Source organism: Montipora capricornis, chromosome 12 (genome assembly GCF_036669925.1).
Source record: "Montipora capricornis isolate CH-2021 chromosome 12, ASM3666992v2, whole genome shotgun sequence".
In the NCBI taxonomy this organism is placed as follows: domain Eukaryota; kingdom Metazoa; phylum Cnidaria; class Anthozoa; order Scleractinia; family Acroporidae; genus Montipora; species Montipora capricornis.
Window position 1 is genome coordinate 2,281,797 of NC_090894.1, and position 20,000 is coordinate 2,301,796.

At 41.0% G+C, this 20,000-nt stretch overlaps 1 protein-coding gene across 1 annotated transcript in view; it reads left to right on the plus strand.

Annotated features, from left to right (window-relative positions):
• The window catches only part of LOC138026978 (adenylate cyclase type 10-like), a 55,719-nt gene that overhangs the window by 25,413 nt on the left and 10,306 nt on the right, over positions 1–20,000 (plus strand). Inside the window, exons 10-24 of the mRNA XM_068874462.1 lie at positions 91–209; positions 895–971; positions 1,082–1,271; positions 1,641–1,681; positions 3,141–3,309; positions 4,216–4,408; positions 5,328–5,414; positions 5,687–5,888; positions 7,233–8,522; positions 10,929–11,086; positions 11,682–11,913; positions 12,769–13,130; positions 17,433–17,608; positions 17,863–18,010; positions 19,613–19,704. Coding sequence (XP_068730563.1) covers positions 91–209; positions 895–971; positions 1,082–1,271; positions 1,641–1,681; positions 3,141–3,309; positions 4,216–4,408; positions 5,328–5,414; positions 5,687–5,888; positions 7,233–8,522; positions 10,929–11,086; positions 11,682–11,913; positions 12,769–13,130; positions 17,433–17,608; positions 17,863–18,010; positions 19,613–19,704 — 3,536 coding nt within the window. The remainder of the gene's footprint in view (positions 1–90; positions 210–894; positions 972–1,081; positions 1,272–1,640; positions 1,682–3,140; positions 3,310–4,215; positions 4,409–5,327; positions 5,415–5,686; positions 5,889–7,232; positions 8,523–10,928; positions 11,087–11,681; positions 11,914–12,768; positions 13,131–17,432; positions 17,609–17,862; positions 18,011–19,612; positions 19,705–20,000) is intronic.

Sequence of the window (20,000 nt, forward strand, 5' to 3'; positions counted from 1 at the left end):
CTTTGATGGTCTCCTGAGTTTTGTTTTGGTATTTTTGCAGTTACGTAATTACAAGCAAGGCAGTAATACCTCTGCCAAATTTCCTTGCAGGGCTGCACGTTCATAGTTATATTTGGTTTACCGGGAGATAAACACGAAGATGATCCTGCGCGTGCGCTGAAGGCAGGCCACAGAATTCTGGACAGCCTGCATCAAATTATGGATATCACGTGAGTATCATGTCAGAGTTAGTGTCTAAAGCCTGGTTTTCACTAGCGATACAAGCATAAGCACAAGCAGCATACGCATTGCCAAACTCAGTAGCTTGTTTTTTACTCGAGCCTTTTGTTAGAACAATAGACACTAATTAACAACAACTAAATGCGTTTGCGTGTGTTCGTTGTACTTATGCTTACGTCGCTAATGAAATCCAGGCTTAAGAGTCTCAGGTTAAATCCATTGCAAATTTTAGGCAATGATCAACTTGAACCATATTATTTGTTCTTGTTCTCACTCTTATGTGGTATATGAAACCATAGTTAAGAGAGGGGAATGGTTATTCAATCCTCTCAAATTTCTTTGTTGTATGTTTTTGTTCTCCTTTGTGGCCTTGAGCGAGCACAAAACACAATAGTTGTTTACTCCGTACTGAGGAACTAACCAATAGAAACGTGTTGGTTTCGTAATTCTTGCATAGTGTATAAGTGCAAAACAAAAGATGTGCACGGTCGTGGACTTTCCAGCATAAAATCGTGGCATCTTTGTTTGCTTCTTTGATGTTTGCCGAGCCAGTCTCCTCTATTGACTATGATGGAACGGGTGAGGTTGAGCAAAGCGGCTAAGAACTCTTGAGCGATACACCGAAACGAACAGTTAAAGATTGTTCTGCTGACAAATGTGTTACTGTGTGTTTAGAAACGAGTCTATCGGTGTGACAACAGGCAGGGCGTTTTGTGGAGTTGTGGGCCACAGAGACAGACACGAATATACAGGTAAAACAAGTCTTTTCCATTTTCTAGAAGTTGATTGTTTTAATAATGTAGCGTCTTTTCTCTGCCTCATATGACTATGACTTTTGTTTTCTAAACGAATTACTTTCCAGTTATCGGCAGAAAAGTCAACATGGCGGCGAGATTGATGGTTAATTACCCAAGCGTGCTTTCCTGCGATGACGACACATACCGACTGGGAAAGTCGAAATTAAAGAAGGAAGACTTTCTTGTTTTGCCTTTCGTAAAACTCAAAGGCATCGCTGAACCAGGAACAGTAAGGGAATACAACAAACACCATGAGTAAGTTGGCTCTGATTAAAAATATGTCGTGTTCTTGTCGGTCCAGGAGAGGAGTGAGTTTGGCCCAAATGAAGCCCCCTTACCCCTCCCTCATTTTTTCTTCCCCCTATCCTGAACCACTCGGTCCACTTAACCGAACACTTATCTCAAAAACGCCAAAAGGAAAGCAATGTACAATTTAATTTCTTTATCAAATTTAATTGTTGGATATCAATTGTCTCATTTTTTATCCTTTTGTCTTTGAAAAACGCATAAGAAGTAACACCGACTGATAACTACTACTACATTCCTAACAGAGACACTGAGGATCTTTAAGCGACCACGTTTTACGCATGCAACAAAACGCATTGTCTCCTATTTCATTTTCAGCCGTGAAGTAGAAGAAGAGGAACACGAGTATCCTATTATTGGTAAGTTAATTTCTGTGATCTATCGTGGTGGGGCAGTTTATGTGTCTCTATGACCCCTAGAGCTATGTCGGCGGGAGTCTTGAACTCCTGGTAGGGTCACCCATGCCGAACAGGTCAAAGGGTAGAGACCAGACAAAGAGTGATCCCCTGGTCCTCCAGGTTGAGGGTTGGGCGCAGGGCTAACGACCCTGCCCCTTAAAAAAACTTACTGTTACAGAAACCGGACGGCCTTATGCGACTACTGGCGCAAAGAGAAATGATGATGATGATGACGAATTTCTGTGATCTACCGGAAATACAGATTTAAGGTCTCGAGGGGACAACACTGATAATCAATAAAAATAAACTAATTATAATAAGAGAGAACTTTGGAAGGTTAAGAATGACAATTAAATGTGCCTAGTGGCAAGGATGGGCTTCACATACGATTTCCACTCTTGCCTGCTAGCCACTGGCGCCTGCTCCTCTTTCCATCATCTCAAGTACCACATCTTCCCCCTTCATTCTCAAATGTGTTCTTCACGTGCCGTTTGGTCGTCCCCTTCTTCTTTTCTCTTCTGGTGCCAAGCTCTAGGAGAGAAGTATTCGCTCCATTGGTAAGAGCACTCCCCGTCCACAAAATGTGGCCACCAGGGCTCAATTCCTACACTCAGCGTCTTATGTCGTTTAAGTCTGTTGGTTCTCACCAGGTACCCCGGTTTTACCCTCTCATCAAATCCAGCCTTTGATTAGATCTGCTGCAATTACCAATGTAGCCTTTTGCTCGATTACTTGACTCAACGTGATATGTCTGTTGAGTTTATTGGTTTTCCAATCTTCTCCGAGAGGTTTTCCTCCGGGTACTCCGTTTCTCTCCTCTAGTGATGCAAAATAGGGAATTGAAGCAAAGACGACAGGAATGGCAACGACTACGTCACAAAGCAAGAATATTATTGGTTAAAAAAGGAAAAATACTAGTGCTGCACGTGCACCACGATTTTTTTTCCGTGCTGAACAATACAACGACGGAAATCACCAAATTTTAGGTTTCTACGACAACGTGAGCATATAACTGTTACAATGAAACACTCGTTTCTATTTTTACTTTTCAACCGTTCGTACCCATCCAGGTGCAGGATAGTTCGCCGGTATTTTACAAGGAAAGCAAGACGGAATAATCTCGAATACTTGCGATAGTGCTAAGTTATATTTTGGAATGACGTTTTCGTAGCCTTAGCCGTCGTCTTTTTGCATAAACTCCCTAGGATCTCCTTTAAGGACCCCGCCTACCAATTCAAAGGTATTTTTGCGCGCTTTATAAATATGCAGGAAAAGCATATAAATAACAAGTGTTACTAAAGTAAAGAAAAATAAAGAAATTGGGGAGAGAGAATACGAATATGAAATCGGCTTAGAGCTAAATGAGTGAGATTTGTCATCATTGCAGTACCTTTCAGTTTAAGGGAATGATATTCTTCAGGGCGAGCAGTAGAAGTGGACGAGATTAAACGGCTTCTTCTAGCCATCAAAAGTGACGATGATCGAATGAGTGGAAAAAGACGATTTGTGATGATTGAAGGCGAGGGAGGAATTGGGAAAACACGAGTCTTGGAGGAAATTATGGACATTGCAGAAGATGAGAACTTCAAGTAAGGGCAATGACCTTGCTTTAAACAGGAATTCTTTATAATTTTAACTGGGCCATGCGCTATAATTAATTGCACTGAGTAACAGGACATGCGACTCACTGTCTCCCTTCCACCGGATCGAGGACTATTCGCTCTCTCGTTCAACAGCACTCAAAGCAAAATCCAGTAAGCCTGATATATCTCATCTCGAAGCATTTTCCTCGATTTCCTTTGGTCTTAACGAAATCGATTTGCGATAGACTCGAGTTCTTACTAACTTTCTCTCTCTACAAAGAGAGGACGAAGTAAGAGAGCTGATCCCCATGCCGTATCATAGTTTTTTAAAATCTATTTTTATTTGAAGTTCTGGCTCCCAGTGTCGCGCGGCTAGATGATTAGGTTCTCAGTTGAGTCAATGTCACTTTCATCGCTTTCTATTTTTGTATTCTTTGATTGCGCTCACGTGATAAGACGGCCATATTGGTGCCGAAACAATAGACAAATTTAGCTCAAATTTTGCATAATAATAGAATCAAATTCCCAAAAGACGTTTTCGCTATTGTTCTTTCCACCAACATGGCCGCCGTGACATCATGTGCAATCAAAGAATTCTTTGCGTGGATTAAAACTTTTTCCATTCTTTTTAAAATCAAATTTTAAAATTTCGTCGACGAACGTGATTCCTTCTACAGATGCCATTTTTTGTCACAAGCGGATCAAACCACGCATATTCAAAAATTCATTACGTCAATACAGCTAGCTAATCTGGTACCACACCAAACTGCGTAAGTGAACCATGCGTTAAAATTAGATTTTTTTCCAAAAAAAGCTATCATTGGAACGATGCCTCTCTTACCTTACCCTCTCTTGACTCTACTTGAGCGTTGTCTCTCATAACTTCTTTTTCAATTAATTTACTCCCCGTAGGGTTGATTATGTGGAAGCGGATTTGGGCCATGCGCACACACCCTATCATGTCGTGCAGAGCCTGATAATAAATTTACTGGAGTTGGATACTTGTCGAACCGCTTCAGAAAAGGAGCACGCACTCATGCAGCATATCACTAACCTCAAATTACGTGAACGGATGTTCCTCCTAAACGATTTGCTTGGCACGCATGTAAGTAACTTTTAGAGTATTCTTTTCCATCGTTTTATCTGGGAAAGATCGATCGGTAGCATGTGGACAGCAACCACCATTGATCGTGAGGGACTTTGAGATTTACGACGTGGTCGTCAACGAAAACGCCACAAACAACAATATCATTAGCTGTAGTTACACACACCTTGGGTTTGGGGCCTTCCCGAGGGTAATTAAATGGCTTGCGTTTGGTTGAGCTGAGGTTTCGTGTTACCCTTGGGGATGCGGTTACACAGTAAAAGACTCCCCTCAGGGTAAAATATAATTAGATATGAGTTCACTGACCTTGCAAATTATAAACTTAACAGAGAAACAGAAAGATTATTATAACTTAATCAACTTCGTAACTGACAATCTGAAGGGCAAACTCATGAAAATAAAAGTGAAGTAAAGTCTCTGCTTACGAGCTGGGAGGCTCATTAGGCCGGCACTTATGTCCAGTTTCATTAGCATGAAGCGAATTGGAGTATTTCTACTTCCCCCTGGATGGGATGCTAGTCCATCGCAGGGTTACCCCTAGCATTTCGCCCAAGAACACAACACAATGTCCCCAGCCAGGACCCGAACCCGGACCACTCGATCCGGAGTCGAGCACTCTAACCATGAGGCCATCACGGCTCCCACAAAACTCATGAAAATAAAGAAGAAATACTCACAGTGATGCACGAAACCCTGCCATGTTATCTCGTGTTACAAGTAGGAGCGAGATTAGCCAAGCCTATCAGAGGTCAACTCAGAGCACTGCAGACGATTCCCTGTAACGGCAAACAATATTAAACACACAGACAAGGTTAATTGTTTTTACAGTTTTTTTTTACGTTTTCTTGTTCGTCCTCTATTGTTGCAAAAACTACTATTGTCACCGAATGATCTTTCTGTTATTTTTCTCTTACTTTAGATACCCCCAAACCCCGATTTTGCTTATCTGGACTCGGATAAAATCAATGCACATTTCCACACACTTCTGTTTGGAATAGTGCACCAGGTAAGGTGTCGCATGATCACTGCTGGTTTAATTTCAGTTGAGTTTTTAGACATTCAGTCTAGCTAAAGTGCTTTTCGTTTTTCATGCTAAGAATCCCCATCCAACCAATCACCCCGCTAAAAACTCCTCATTTTTTCCTTGTTACGCTTCGGTGCCCTCCATCGTTTATGAACTTGATCATACTCTGGTTTTTTTTTTTAATCAGCTTGGGTAAAAATTATGAAAAATTTAATACCTTTGCGTTTATTAATATTTTCGTGTTTTTTTCTCAGTTTGCCGTCAGTCAGCCATGCCTTTTCACTGTGGATAATGCACAGTTCATTGATCCAGAATCCTGGGACTTTTTAGAGGATCTGTCCAAAGATTCCCACGCTATTTTGGTGCTAGCTCTCAGGCCGTTCTCTTCATCCAACCCACCTTGTGAAACTGCCTCAAGATTGATTGCACGCGAAAGCACTAAGAAAATCAAACTAGGTCAGTGGTCTGTTAACTTCTGCGTAATAGATTCAGTTTAATGAGACCGTTCCCGGAAAGGAGGGGGGGGGGGGGGGGGTCCCGTGTCGCGCTTGTCTGAATATTTAAAAGGTCTCGTGTCGCTGCTTTGTCAATGTTTCACGTTGCTGTGACCGTCGCTGTCGGAAATTTAAAGAAAGGATGTCGTTTGTCGCCACTTCACTTTAGGTGCTGTCGCTCCCTTTTAGGCCATGTCGCTTGTCGGAATTTACCCCGGCAGAGCCTCTTTAATTTGGGGGTTTCTTAGAACTAATTGAAAGTGGTAATTCTTCTCCACTAATAATCTTAGGGATGGCTTACGGTATAGGCTAAATGTGCATTGCGCCCTTAAAGTGCGCTTAAACTCAAATGTTTTTCATCTACAATATTAATTTCCCCGCCAAAAGAAAACAATTTTTTCCATAGTTACCTCAAAATTTCGCTTTTTATTTGCCGGGCAAGACGAAAAAAGTTATAAAAAATAAATAGCAGTGATTTGTACCCACGACCATGATGTGACCGTTATGGCATGGGTGGGCTCCTCATCGCCAGCACGGTCACAAATGAGTCTATTTTTAGAATACCCGTTTCTGCGAAAATCAGTTGTCATGTCCCTAAAAAAAAACATGGCAGTTGCAGTCACGCGTGACATAGCTTCATATGATTGGTTAAAATTGGCGGCCCTTTGTTTTTTTCGCGCGCAAAAATGAATCCATTTGTGACTGTGCTGGGGCAAGACCGTAAAGTGATAGATGAACGCTCTAATCTTAGTCACTCTTGCATAGGTCTATCTCGATTTACGTCACAAACTACTTAATAAGGCAAATTTCTTTGACAGGAATGCAAAGCAGTTTGTGACATAAAATCGAAAATAGACGCATGCCTCTCAAATCACAGTCGTGGGTCCAAATTTCTCCTAGTTCTGCCAAGTTTGCGTGGCTTACACGGCACAGAAAAAGCGAAATTCTGCTTAATTTTGACATATGTTTGCTTTGAATGGGGAGATTTATATTACGAACGAAAAAATTTTTTAGTTTAGGTAAACTCAATTAAAGCCATCAGATTCTACCGATTTTCTTCTTTCATTTCTCAGTTCTTTGCCAGTACAATTGCCATAACCAGTGGTGGCCACAGTCTCTGTCTCGAATGGCCTCGCATTCTCGCGAAGTCTATATAGTGTATCAGTGAGTGAGGTTCTCGGTTCGACTCCTTTTAAGAGGACTCGGATTTTTGCGAGTATGCCTGCGTCGAAACAAAAAAATAAAATAAAATAAAATAATCATTTTTAAACGAGTGTAAACTGCGTTACGGCTTTCTTTTATACAGGTGGCTTGCCAGCCGATGCCATGAGTGACCTTGCCTGTCAGTTTATGGACGTCATGTACATCCCTTCTGAGCTGGATGAAATTATAAGACGAAAAAGCCATGGAGTAGCCTCATGGTGCGAGCAATTGATCAAGGACATGCTAACTGGCGACGTCATTAAAATAGTCGGCAATCAACAAGCCTTCCCAGAACCAGATTCCAGTCCCTGTAATTTTCCCTTTGACGCTTCCAAATCCAACGATGCATTACAACGTCACAAGGATAGCTTTGACATGTCTCGTCCGACAACTCCTTTTTACAGCGAAGGAGATCGCTTGAGGGCGCGTAGCGAAGAACCGCGTCGAAAGAGTTTAGCTAGTAGCAGACCCATGTCACGACAGCTGTTTGAGGAAAAGCGGTTATCACTAGTTGCAAATGAGAGCATCCAGTTTCATCTTGGAAGTCCCGAAAGCAAGCTAAAGTGTGTTGAACCAGCAACAGATTCACCTCTCAGTTTTCGTCGAAGTAGCATCCAGCCTGAAGAGGAGCTAATTCAGGGGGTTAAACAATTCAACCTCGATGAAAAAGATTTTGTTCGTGCATCCGGAAACTCGATGCCGTTCGACACGAAATCTGTGTGCATTGTAACTCCTGGTGTTGACATATCGAAAGTGGTAGTGCCAGAGTCAGTTAAGGATATGGTTCTTGCCCGCGTGGACAGAATGCTGCCTCTGGAACAGGTCACCCTAAAATGCGCCAGCATCTTGGGCGCAGAATTCCACAGAAACGTGCTTCAGGCCATCCTTCCAAAGTCTGTGAGAGGAAGGTTCGATTTGGTGCTGTACAATCTTGCCAAAGAATCCACTTTAGAGTGCGCTAGTCTGGCAGCTCAACATCAGAATGCACACAATCATCACGGATTCTACGATTTTAATGATCTCACGCATGCGCAGCAACACACGCATCATCATCATCACCACCATCATCACAACGTTGCTAGTTCAATCCACGCCTCTGTGTACTGTGGTTGCCATCCCGACGAGGTGACTAAAGTACTTAATCTGTCAAGGCTTATGACTCCCAACGGACCGAAGAAACAATGCCTGTATTTCAAGTTTGTAAACACCTATGTTCAAGAGACATTGTATTCACTTTGGCTGGAGGACCAGAGAAAAGAACTTCACGAAAAGGCAGCCATGTTTCTCGAGTCAGAAGCGCATAAATGCAAGTCCTGTGGAGGAGGCGGATTTGTAACCAGCCAGAATGGTCCCCAGGATGCACACGATCATTGTGAGGATAAAGGAGTAAGCGGTTAGTGAATTGAATTTGAACTTTAAAGCGTATGTTTATATCAGGTCGTTTTTTATGCCAGAGGCTCGTTTTTCTTTATAAAGGCCCAAACCCTCTCAGGTGCACTTCGGGTGCAGTAATCCAGTAATCATGACACGCAAGGAATACAGTGAGATAATTTTTCTTGTCTGCAAAACACCCTCAATGACCAAGGCCGAGATACTGGAAGCATAGTTTTTGCGCTAATATAATAATTTGTTAAATAACATTAATAGCTACAGGGCTAACGTCTTATGGTATCGATTTAATGCAAGCTAAGGCTAACCTAAGAGTAACCTGCATCTGATTTTAAAAATATTTTAAAAAATATTTTAAAAATATTTCGCGGATCGCAGTTTCAAAAACTATTTTACGGGTAGAAAACCTATTTTCCATAAACATAACCCTCCGATAATTAGCTACTCACTTCCTCAAAGATTCTTGAAAGAAATTTCTTTCTTCTTTAATGGGAAAGACTACGTTCAAACGCACGAAACCGCAGTATCCTTTGCCAACATTTTCATGGCTGCTGTCAAGACAGATATCATCAACTTCATCTTTCCTCTATGGAGTATATCCAAAGAGGAAATAAACCATTTCACAGAGCTAGCAAATAGATATAATCCGACTATAAAATTCCCGACTGAGATTCAGATCTTCCATACCTGTCACGTTACATAAGGACACTCTTGGTGTGCGCACCTACTTTAAACCGATAGAAACTTTCCAGTTCACAGCTATTCTCGTCCCCAGAGCCCTCCGTTTCTTTTGATCACGTGGTCGGCGGAACGTCTGCTCACACCTAAAAATCCCAACATTTTCATTGGCTGATTGAAATTGTTTGCGTAGATCAAAATAAAATTACAAGAACTACGCATCACATTTTACTTCCGGCCCATATGGCGGGAACAAATGGGACGTGGCAAGCTCTTGCTGGCGCGCTTTTCAAAAGATTAAATAAAAACTTCTGAAATATGGCGACTACGCCGAGAACAACAATGGAACACGCTCGTGCAACACCAATTTTGGGTTGATTTTATCCCCGCGACGTGTCCCATGAACAAGTTGAACTTCATGGGGTACGTCGCGGGGACAAAATCACCCCAAAATTGGTGTTGTGCAATTATCAAAGTATCAGCTCACACGAGGGAACATGTCGCTGCAACATATCCCTGGGACATGTACCCGCAAAACTTTCATGTGTGTGAACATGTTGTGATTTTGTCCCGGCTACATGTCCCCGCTACACTCCGCTGCTACATGTCGTCTCAGTGTGCACCACACAAGTTTTTTGTCGCTGCAGCATGTCACTGCAACATGCCCCTGCAACATGCCCCCTCGTATTTCAGCACCTTAAGAACTGGAAGAAGAAACGAAGCCCTTCTTAATCTTTCATTCAGGACACTCCCTAGAGTTTTAGGTCCGCGCGCAAGCTGAGCACTAGCCAGTGGCGAGTAAGGCCTGAATCGCGCGTGTTTTTCTGAATTTTGTGACGTCAGCGTGACCAAATCTGTAAAATTAACTGCTAATTTTCTCGCGTTTACTTGGGTATGTTTTTTTTAATTGGCTCAGTTCTAACCACACGCAGTTCCTATCATACACTATGTTTGTTAAAATCTGTCAGAGCTAATCGAATATATTTAGAAAAATGACAAATTACAGAAAAAAAAAACCGTCTGAAAGACCTTGACTTTTTACCACTTCTAAATGTTAGGCAATATCATTTCCATAATGTGGCAAAGAATAACGCGATTTCACCGAAGGAAAGTACAAATATTAAGAAATTTAGTCCAAAAATAGGAATATATCTGCCTGTCATTAGATGTGATGTTGCCATGGTAATAGCCAATAATCAAAAAATTGACACCCAAAAAATAAGCTTTATTATATCGGTATCCATTCAGGTAAATATCTAAAGGGAAAACTTTAAAAGAAATTAACTAGGTTTCCTTTTGGAACTCGTGCCCTTTATTTAGTGAGGGTATTCGCAAATACTCTAGGGAGCCACCTTAAGTGATGCAACAGCTAAGCCAAGTACTAACTGTAACTGTGTGTTGGCTTGGGCCGAGTCGATTTGTCATGAAATTCCCACGGCCCTTTCTCGTCTGGCCTGGTAGCTCAGTCGGTAGAGCAACGTTGATCTAATCGGAGGTAGAGGGGTTCGATTCCTACCCAGGCTGGAGGTTATTTTCTGTCTTTGGGTGGCGCACAAAAAATAAGTTCCTGATACTGTTGATCAGAGAAGATTCTAAATCCACAATCCATCACATTTACAGTAGCGCAAGGCCTTACTTGATTTCTGTACACACGCTTCTGAGAACAACACTCATTTACAGTAAGGGAGGGATGCAATATATTTGCTTGTACGAGGTATTAAAACATTGATAGGTATGACAGGTAGAACACGGGCAGGAGTTTCATCCAACGTGGCGAAGAAAAGAAGAACGTCGCGGGAAATGAGAGAAAAAGTGCAAAGTCAAGGGGCATTCTCTGCCCGCGCTCATGAACGGTCAGCTGAAATTGGAGGCGAAGGCAGTGGATCGCAGGTTTGTGAACTAGAGTTTCCAAAGAAACTCTCCTTTTAGCACACTTGACATTTGTCGCCAAGTTCTTAAGTCACAAACGTGTGGACTTAGCAGGCAAAAGCTGGTAACCTTCAAAGCATGGTTTATGATCCGACAAGAAGTTTGAACAAGATTGGTGGGAAGAGGTTTAGATAACCATTTTTTATTCGAAGAAGTGCGAACTAAAAAATAAGAGTCTTAATTAAAATGGGAAAGGAAATGAGACCCCGTTGAATAAAGTTTGACAAGTCTTAGCTTCGCCCTGCATGCTGTCATAACTAGAGTCTATCTTTATCACTTGCCAGTTTCATTTTTAACGATTTCTTTCGTTTGCTGCCATAAGTTGGCCCTGAAAAGCTCTTTCTCTCTTTGGCCCTGAAAAGCTCGTATATTTGTCGACTTGTCTCGGCAAGTCTTTCTTTTGCAGGAGTGAGGCCGGCTTAACGTGTTATTTTGGGAATTATATTACAGTCACAGATATAATTTGAGATTTCTCATCCCATTCGTTTCTATCATACAGGCTTGAGTTGACCGCATTCTACAGTACACATTGACTCCTTTCTTTCAAACACCACAGAAAAGAGAAAAAACTCAGCAGTCTTTAGTCACGGCTCAGGATGGTTCTGGTGCATCAGGAGCTGTTAACAATAACGTGACTGACGAGCAGGCCATAAATGGTGAAAGGAGAAGCTGTTTGCAAAGATTGTTCTGTCGGAGAAGCGTGAGGCCAACTGAGAGCGAGTTCAGTGGATCTCGGAAGAAAAGACTGAGGAGATTTTCTAATAAGAGATCTTCTCTGTATGGAGGAGGTACGCTGTAAATGACGAAGTGAAAAGTTGATGTTGGCTTCGTCCATTTGACTACACGTGATAGTTAAAGGGATCATAAATTTGTTTCCCTTTGAAGGGTTAAAGACTGATTGTCAAATTTAGTTTCACAGCCTCCCTATTTTAATTTTTTTAATTTGACGGCATTTCACTCTTTGTGAAATGCAACTCGCATTGAAAGTCATAGCTACAATTAAAATGAACTTAGAAATAAAGAAAAGGAAGGAAGGAAGGAAGGAAGAAAGAAATACGCTACAATTTCCTCTCAAAGCCACTATTTTGAAGCTCTTAAAAGCCTGCAAAGCCAAGATTTAGTTTGCATTGCCGGATACTGTCATAAAATTAGCGACGCAAACCGGTTTGTGACATCAATATATCAACGGGAAATTGCCACTTAAAGCTCTCCTCGAAATTCAGGAGCAGACTGGTTCATTTCTGATTATGACAGGTGAAGAAACTCTACATCCTTTCCAAAAATCTCGAGGGTTTTTCTGAAGTGTTCGCTTGTAGAATACCAGTACTTAATTAAGCACTCGACTCGTATACCCTAAACATTTAATCTCCCTAATATAGCTTTTAACTGCATTCGCATAAAATAGCACAAACTCGAACGTGAAGAAGAAAACTTCTGCTACAAAAGATCCAAGAGGCAACCCGTGATTCCAAATGCAGTTAGACAATGACTTTAAATGATTGCCTATGCCCTCCACCAAATCTCCCGTAACCGATTTTTCGCTTTTTTCGATATTGGCTTTGAAGGGAAGACAATAAGGGTCATAGTGTGGCCCAGGACCGAGGGGACTGGGTTCAATAACGGATTGTCATTCAAATCTTCAGGTGTTGGTAGGGCCCCCTCTGGTTCAATAATACAAGAAGAGGATGAAACGGAAGAATTCATTGGTTTACAGCATCTCGCAAGTGCTGTTCAAACGTCTATCGATCTTAGTAGCTGCAAGTGTGCCGAGGTGCTGGCGTCCGTTTTTCCTCAACTCGTTGATCATTGGCGAGCAGCTGGAAATAAACTGAAGACGATGCGCTACTTGACAGAGTCAGGGGCTGCAGCATTGGCCACTTCAGCTAATATGCAGGCTCTGTCGTATCTGTATGAGGTACTATCTATCATCGAGGAGAATAAAAAAGAACAGGACCCATTGGCTACCAGAGAAGAAACTGCCCGAGTGGAGAGCCTGATTGGACAGGTAACTTAAGCTCGTCTTTCATTTTCTTGCCATACAATAGAATGGCGAGATAAGTAAGTTGAAAGATGAGGCAAGGAAAGATTACCGGAATTAGTGGCAAGGAAACCAACTAGAAAGCGGGGACAAAGTCGAAAGAACCAAACCGCTTTTCTTCTAATCCTGCTAAATCCAAATCTTGCGCTCACGTGAATTTTAAATGAGTATCGGAAAAGAAAAATTGTCAAGCTGACATGTCTTTCGTGAAAAGCACTACAAAACTGTTACTGACCATTGCCCGAAGGAACACCCTTTATAACCTGTAAGGAAGCCGCTGATGAATTTTGCACAAAACCCTCAGCCCCTAACACCGGAAAGCCAGACTTAGAGAGTTTTTCAGCGGAAGGCTCACTAAGGAAGAGCTTCTAGAGCTTGCCCTCCCACAGGTCGCCAGAAAGGTGCAAACAAGCTGATTCATGTCCGAAAAGAGCAAGAAGGGGCAGTCAAAATTGTGTTTCTTGTACTGTACGAGAATTTATTCAAAACTTTTCCCTCACTCCCAAATTAGAACATCAAAGAGGCACTCCCAGGGGTTTGGGGGAAGAAGAGAACATGGCTATTTTGAACAGGGGAACAGAGTAACAATATCAAGTTATTTTAGGGAACAAGGGAAGAAAAGCAATTTAGATTTTGCTGGGACTGACAAGTTTGAAAGTAATTTGGGAAACAAGGAAACACAATCAAATATTTAAAGAGAACAAGGACCCCTCCCCAGGGAGGGCCTCATCAAATGTTCTGTCCCTTTCATCCAACAGCTCAAACAAGCGATTCCAACAATTTTTGAATGACCGACATGAAAAGAAGACTTTCTTAGAGAAATAAATTATTTATAATAACACTTTAGCATGCCAAACAATGCTCAGATGCTTACGAGCACCCTCATGCCCATGTTTGTAAAAAAGCACCATGAAGTATTCCTTGCGGCTGGTTTAGGCATTGTTTCATCTTTCAACATTGGGCAAAACCAAATCAACTCCATTCCCAGAGGGCACTGGGGAAAGAAGCTAGAAGAAAAAACTAGCCTTAATTGAATTCTCCCAAGGTAATCTTTACAGAATAAGATGATTGAAGGAACCCTTTTGAGTGCCAACCTTACGCCTTTTAAAACAAACACAAACAATATTAATAGTCTTTAAATTCACAAAATGTCAAACAGCATATTTTAGTCTCATATTCAATTAGATTTAAAGCTGAAATATTCCTCAAAACTGTGCAGAACTATATGCCATAAAATGTGGAACATTTCCTGCCTATTTAAAAAGTTTTTAGATAAAGATAGTGTCTCTATGGAGGTTGACACAATACCTAAAAACTAAATGATTTGATGTCATCGAAACATTGAATGACCAAGCAATACACAAACTGCAGCAATGTATGTTAGGTTCACAAAGTGGGAATGAAAAAAAAATCCTCAACTAATGCTTCAAATGCATTTAAATTAATTTTCTATCAACAATTTATTGTCTATTCACTGATTTACGTTTCCATGATAAGTTTGAAAGTCAATCTAGCAACCACAGTGCCCTATGAAATGGGAAATAACTTAAACAAACCCTTTAAACTAACATTTTACAAGGCACACCATAATAAATTGAAAGAAGAGTTAGTCTGCACTTTATCCACAATGGACAGTTAGTGGCTGCATTCACCAATGTAGAGAAGAAACACGGCAAGTTTCTTCTCAAGCAACCAGATGTTCAAGGAGCTATTCAATTTCCAAAGAACACTATGGTTGTGTACCAGTACCTGGGTAAATTCCGGTACCTGGCATGAAACTGAAACTGAAACTGAAACTGAAACTGAAACTGAACCTGAACCTTGTGGAGTCAAATAACGTTTTGAGCTTGGTACTTAAAGGGGCTAGGTCACACTATTTTAGGTAATTTTGTTTAATTTTGTTAATTATGAGCTCTAAACGTCAAATTGGCAGAGCAAGAGTCTTTCATTGCAAAATCACGGCCACATGACAACTGAGGATGATTTTCCAGCTTTGTAAATGACATTTTGATATAGATTGATATAAATTTTGAAAAAAGGTGGGCCGACGTTTTTCAAATTTACCCAAATTCAATCCATTACAATCCTCTTTAGTTTTGTCCATCCATGTCCCTTCTTGGTTTCCCTGTGTTTTGTTAGAGTTCTTCTATAGTTTTGAACAGTTATTTTGATATTTTAGTTAATCCTATGACCATTCGATCAGTGCTGAAATTGCCTAAAATTGCATGACCTAGCCCCTTTAAAATGGGTAGATAATTGTCTCCTAATTTTGTGTACCATTCACTTGTTGATTCCTTAATAAAAAATCGCTAATTCAATTAAAAATACAAGCACTGAAGAACAAACTGTTCGAGAATGCACGACTCGAGTCACTGAAAAAGTGCTGAATGGTGCGTGGATGTTTGCAGAACCGTTTTTTTGGCAAGTTGTAATCATTGGAAGAAAACTCCACTCCAGATCTGATAGACGATGGTCGTGCAAGACTCGCCAAGCACGTGGAACACTCAACAGGAATTTTCGTTGTTTGACACAGCACTAAGACCAATAAGACCAATCTTGCCCAAATGCAACAAAAATTTTGGCAGCAGGCAAGCTCACCACATGCCATCGAAGTTGGCATAAAGTAGCATAGCGCTTCACCTGAAGTTCGATCATGATGGACACAAACAAGAGCTGAAAGAACTTCATAAGGTCAGACGACCAAATATGATCCACCCAACACTCGTTAGAGCGGCTCATATCGGCAGGTATTTTTGCAGGTTGCAGGTTGAAATTTAAAGGTAAAGCGATACACTTGCCGTGACTGTTACATGAATAGCTAACCTTTGGCCTAATTAGGCCTAAAATAAAGTTTTTAGGCCTACGGTTGGGTATTCATGTAACAGTCACGGCAAGTCTATCGCCTTACATTTAAATTTCAACCTGCAACCTGCAAAAAATACCGGCCGGGCTCATATCGGACATTGAAGTGCTGAACAAACAAAGGGATTTCGTCGTAAAAACGTTCACTCAGCAACGTCTTCTTCTTCGACAGAATAAAGTTCAAAATCGATCCTGGTTGTTAATCACGGGCTAACCCAATCCGCCATAAACTGGATAAAGTGGATTGCTCAATTGATTGTCAGAACAGTGCGTGATGTTCAAAGAAGCGACGGTCGAGAGTCACAAGAGAAGGCTGAACGAATGTCCATCGATCTAACCAATAAGAATGTAAACAATTGGCGTGACGTCGGATAGCACAGTTTTTCCCGCTCGCTGAATTCTAATTGGTCAGTTTAAATTTTAGTAGCTCTGGCCGTATGCAATGCTTGTCCACTTGAATAGAGCGGACCTACGGGGAAACAGCCAGATATTATATTTCACAAAACCCACACTCGAGAAGATGAGCATGACGGCAATGGAGAGATATGATACAAAACACTGGCCAAATACGAATACCTTTTTATTGATCGATCCTGTCTTGCGTTCCAGTACCTCCCAGACAGGTCACGCAAAAACGTGACAAACGAAATTTTCCAAGACTGAGCTTCACAACATCACATCGACTTCACTCGTTTAGATCATCGGTGACCCTTATTTTTTAAGACATGAGACACGAGACAAGCAAGCAAAACCTGTAGGATTACGGTACTTGACTGTAGTCAAATGACGTCATCATGCAAATATCCTATTGAGCTAACTGGGAGCTGATTCTCGTTTCTCGAAAGTTCCAAACACTTTTCGGACCCGAAATATCATTTATAAAGCTGCCATCCACTTGTTTCGATTCGCTAGTCTTTTACCATATCATGTTTTCAAGATGGACAACAACAAGAAAGATGGTCGTGAGGTTTGAGGATTCAAAAATCCTCACCGTTCTTAGGATATAGAGGAAACGAGAACCGTGACCCAAAGAAGGCCCGAGGAGGTGAGTTTCGGATCATTCGAGAAACGGGACCGTGATCATTTTTGCGAGCTCCTTATAGTGAAGGATGTCAATACGAAAAGACATCTAAGGACTAAGATTATTCTTAGGTTGGGGGTTTATTAATTAGTAACTGCCCACGATTATTTGGGAAGAAATGTTTTAGAGGCCACTGTCACATTACCTTTACAAAAACAGAGATGTAATGTAGAGGATGAGGAGAGGGGAAAGGGGACACTTGATGAAATTTTGTCAAAATGCGTGCATTTCTGTCGGAAATATCTTTCAGATCTTGAGGTAGACAAAGTATCCATGTTCTTTCTCCTTTTATCTGTCTTCTGCTTATGCTTTCACTTTCTTTGCAGGCTTTGGCTCATATGAATCGGCTTCATGAGGCTCTTGTTCATCTAATCTCAGCACTTCAAATTCTTGGGAAAAAACAACCTAACTCAGATTTTGGATGCTACAAAATGATATTAAAAGAAGCGCTGCGTCATTATTTGCACGTCTTTTTGCCGGGCTACTACATAGGAGGAGCTGGGTAAGGAAACATAGAGTTTTCCAATTAACGAAGAAGAAAGAAATACTATCACGATTTAGGTTATTTCACAGAATATTCAGCTGCGATAGTCTGCATGGCATGCGATTCAATAGTTAAAGCGCGTCCTGCTACGGTGTTCAAGTGCGGCGTTTTCAGGACGTCCTCGACTACATTTCCTCCATGTATGTCATTTTATCGGTAACTCCTGTCCACAAGGAAACATTTCAATAATGTCCTCTATTTTACTCTCTTAGGGACAATTCAGCCCTTCTGATCGAGCAGTGTCGCTGCCTGAGCCACCTCAGCCACGTTTATCATTCCTTGCACCAGAACAACAGATCATTGATGGCTGCTCTTCAAGAACTAAATGCTGCTGAAGAAGCCGAAGAAAATTTGCACGAGGTATGTTCTCCTTCCTTCAGATACCGTGTGAAGACAAAGCGACTTCAAGCATTTGACTCATTCTCAATTTAGATGAATTTATTTCACAAAAATGAAATGAAACTTAACGAGACGTTTCAACAACTTTATGTTACTTTTTCTATTTATGTTAACGAAAATAAGTTGTTCAACAAACCCTCCTCTAATTATTATTAGTATCACCCAACTAATGGACTAATGCAAATCCTGGATTTTGATTGGCTACGCTACTAGAGAACTATAGATTAGTAATAGTCCTCGAGTAGCGAAAAGCGTGACGCATTTGCTAACTTTATTGTTGCCTTTTCTGTCCGACTAGTTGGGTGGTACAAAAAACAATTAGACCCTTCGCCCTCAAGGGCCACGGTTCAATAGCCCATTCGGCTTCGCCTCATGGGCTATTGTTAACTAGTCACTCTGACGAATTCGATTAACACTCACATTTACCCATAAACGGCTGGTTTGTTGAAGGACTGAACTGTTTACTCGTTTTTTCTGTCACTGTTAAGGATATTTTAGACAGACTTCGTAGGTTAGTTTAAGGCCATTACGTTTATCCCAGTTAGGGCCGATTTACACGGTACGACTTTGTCACATGCGACAACGGCTTACGTCAGGCCCACGACATGATTTCAATTGTTGTGTATGTCAGAAAAAATGTCGTAGCATTTTAAAACATGTTTTAAAACACTGCGACAATCATAAGTCATGTCGTAGGCCTGTCGTAAGCTTATCGCATGCGACAAAATCGTATCGTGTAAATCGGCCCTTACGGTAGTAAGTTTAGAATTAGTATTTCTTAATTATGTTAATTTCGCAATCTTGTAGCTTTAATTAAAGGGAACCTCCACTCTTACTACATAAAAAGTTTAAATCGAAGAAGATTATGTTCAAATACACATTTGTTCAAAATTTGTTTTGAAAACAGTGTTTATATCAAGAAAAGTAAATTTTCAGATGGTTTATTTTCACTTTCAAGTTTCGCGGGCGCAGCCATCTTGAATAATTGTGACGTGTTACGGTTGCCCTATTGTTCTGACACAAAGAGCTTTTGTCTTGTAACAATAGGGCAACCGTAGAACGTCACAATTATTCAAGAGGACGGCGCCCGCGACATTTGAAAACAAAAATAGGCGATTCTAAAACTTATCTATTCCGGATTCAAACTCTTTCTTTGAAATTACTTTAGACTGACTTGACTGTAACGGTTATTTTCTGTGATTTAAAGTCATTTTTTTCTTGAAATGGAGGTTCCCTTTAATAAATTAGACATTAGCGTTTCAGGTATATGCTTCAATTTTGCGAGTTCGTGGGAAGGGGCTACGTGTTCGTATTTATTTTCCAGTACCTTGTACCACTACAAACAGCGAGACATTTTGACATGGAAGCAAACTCATAAGTCTCTCCAGAATGCTTACTAAGCACTGACAAACTTCATGTAGAATAAAATTAATACCTCAGTATAACAAAAAAGATAATGAGATTACTTGGTAGGTACTCTTTTAATGGAACTTTGACTGATAGTAAACTTGTTCCCTTGTTTCTTTGCATCACGAAAACACTAAAAAAATCTCTTTTCTGAAGCTCATTAGCGCTTATGCGGGAGTTGTTGAATGCACACATCTGGCTGGTTGGAAAGGATGGGGCAAAACATACGAAGAAATTGGCAAAAACAGGTAATGTAGAAGCTTTTGTACGATGGCTGAAGACTGTTTGACCAAGGTGTGTTGAAAAGCTCTTGTTTTGTAGCCACTCAAGGTAAGCTAGTGCAACTTGCGGGAAGGCTCTACCGCGAACATCGGTCGAAATCGACCGTGTATCGGTTGATACTCATCCAATGAATCGACCGATGTCACCGATGATCGAGGCCTCCCATAAAATACATGATCCCACAAATCATCTGTGAGGTTTCCATGTAAAACGACTCAACTGAATTCAGCGTTTACCTGAAACCTCGTGCACGTACAGAACC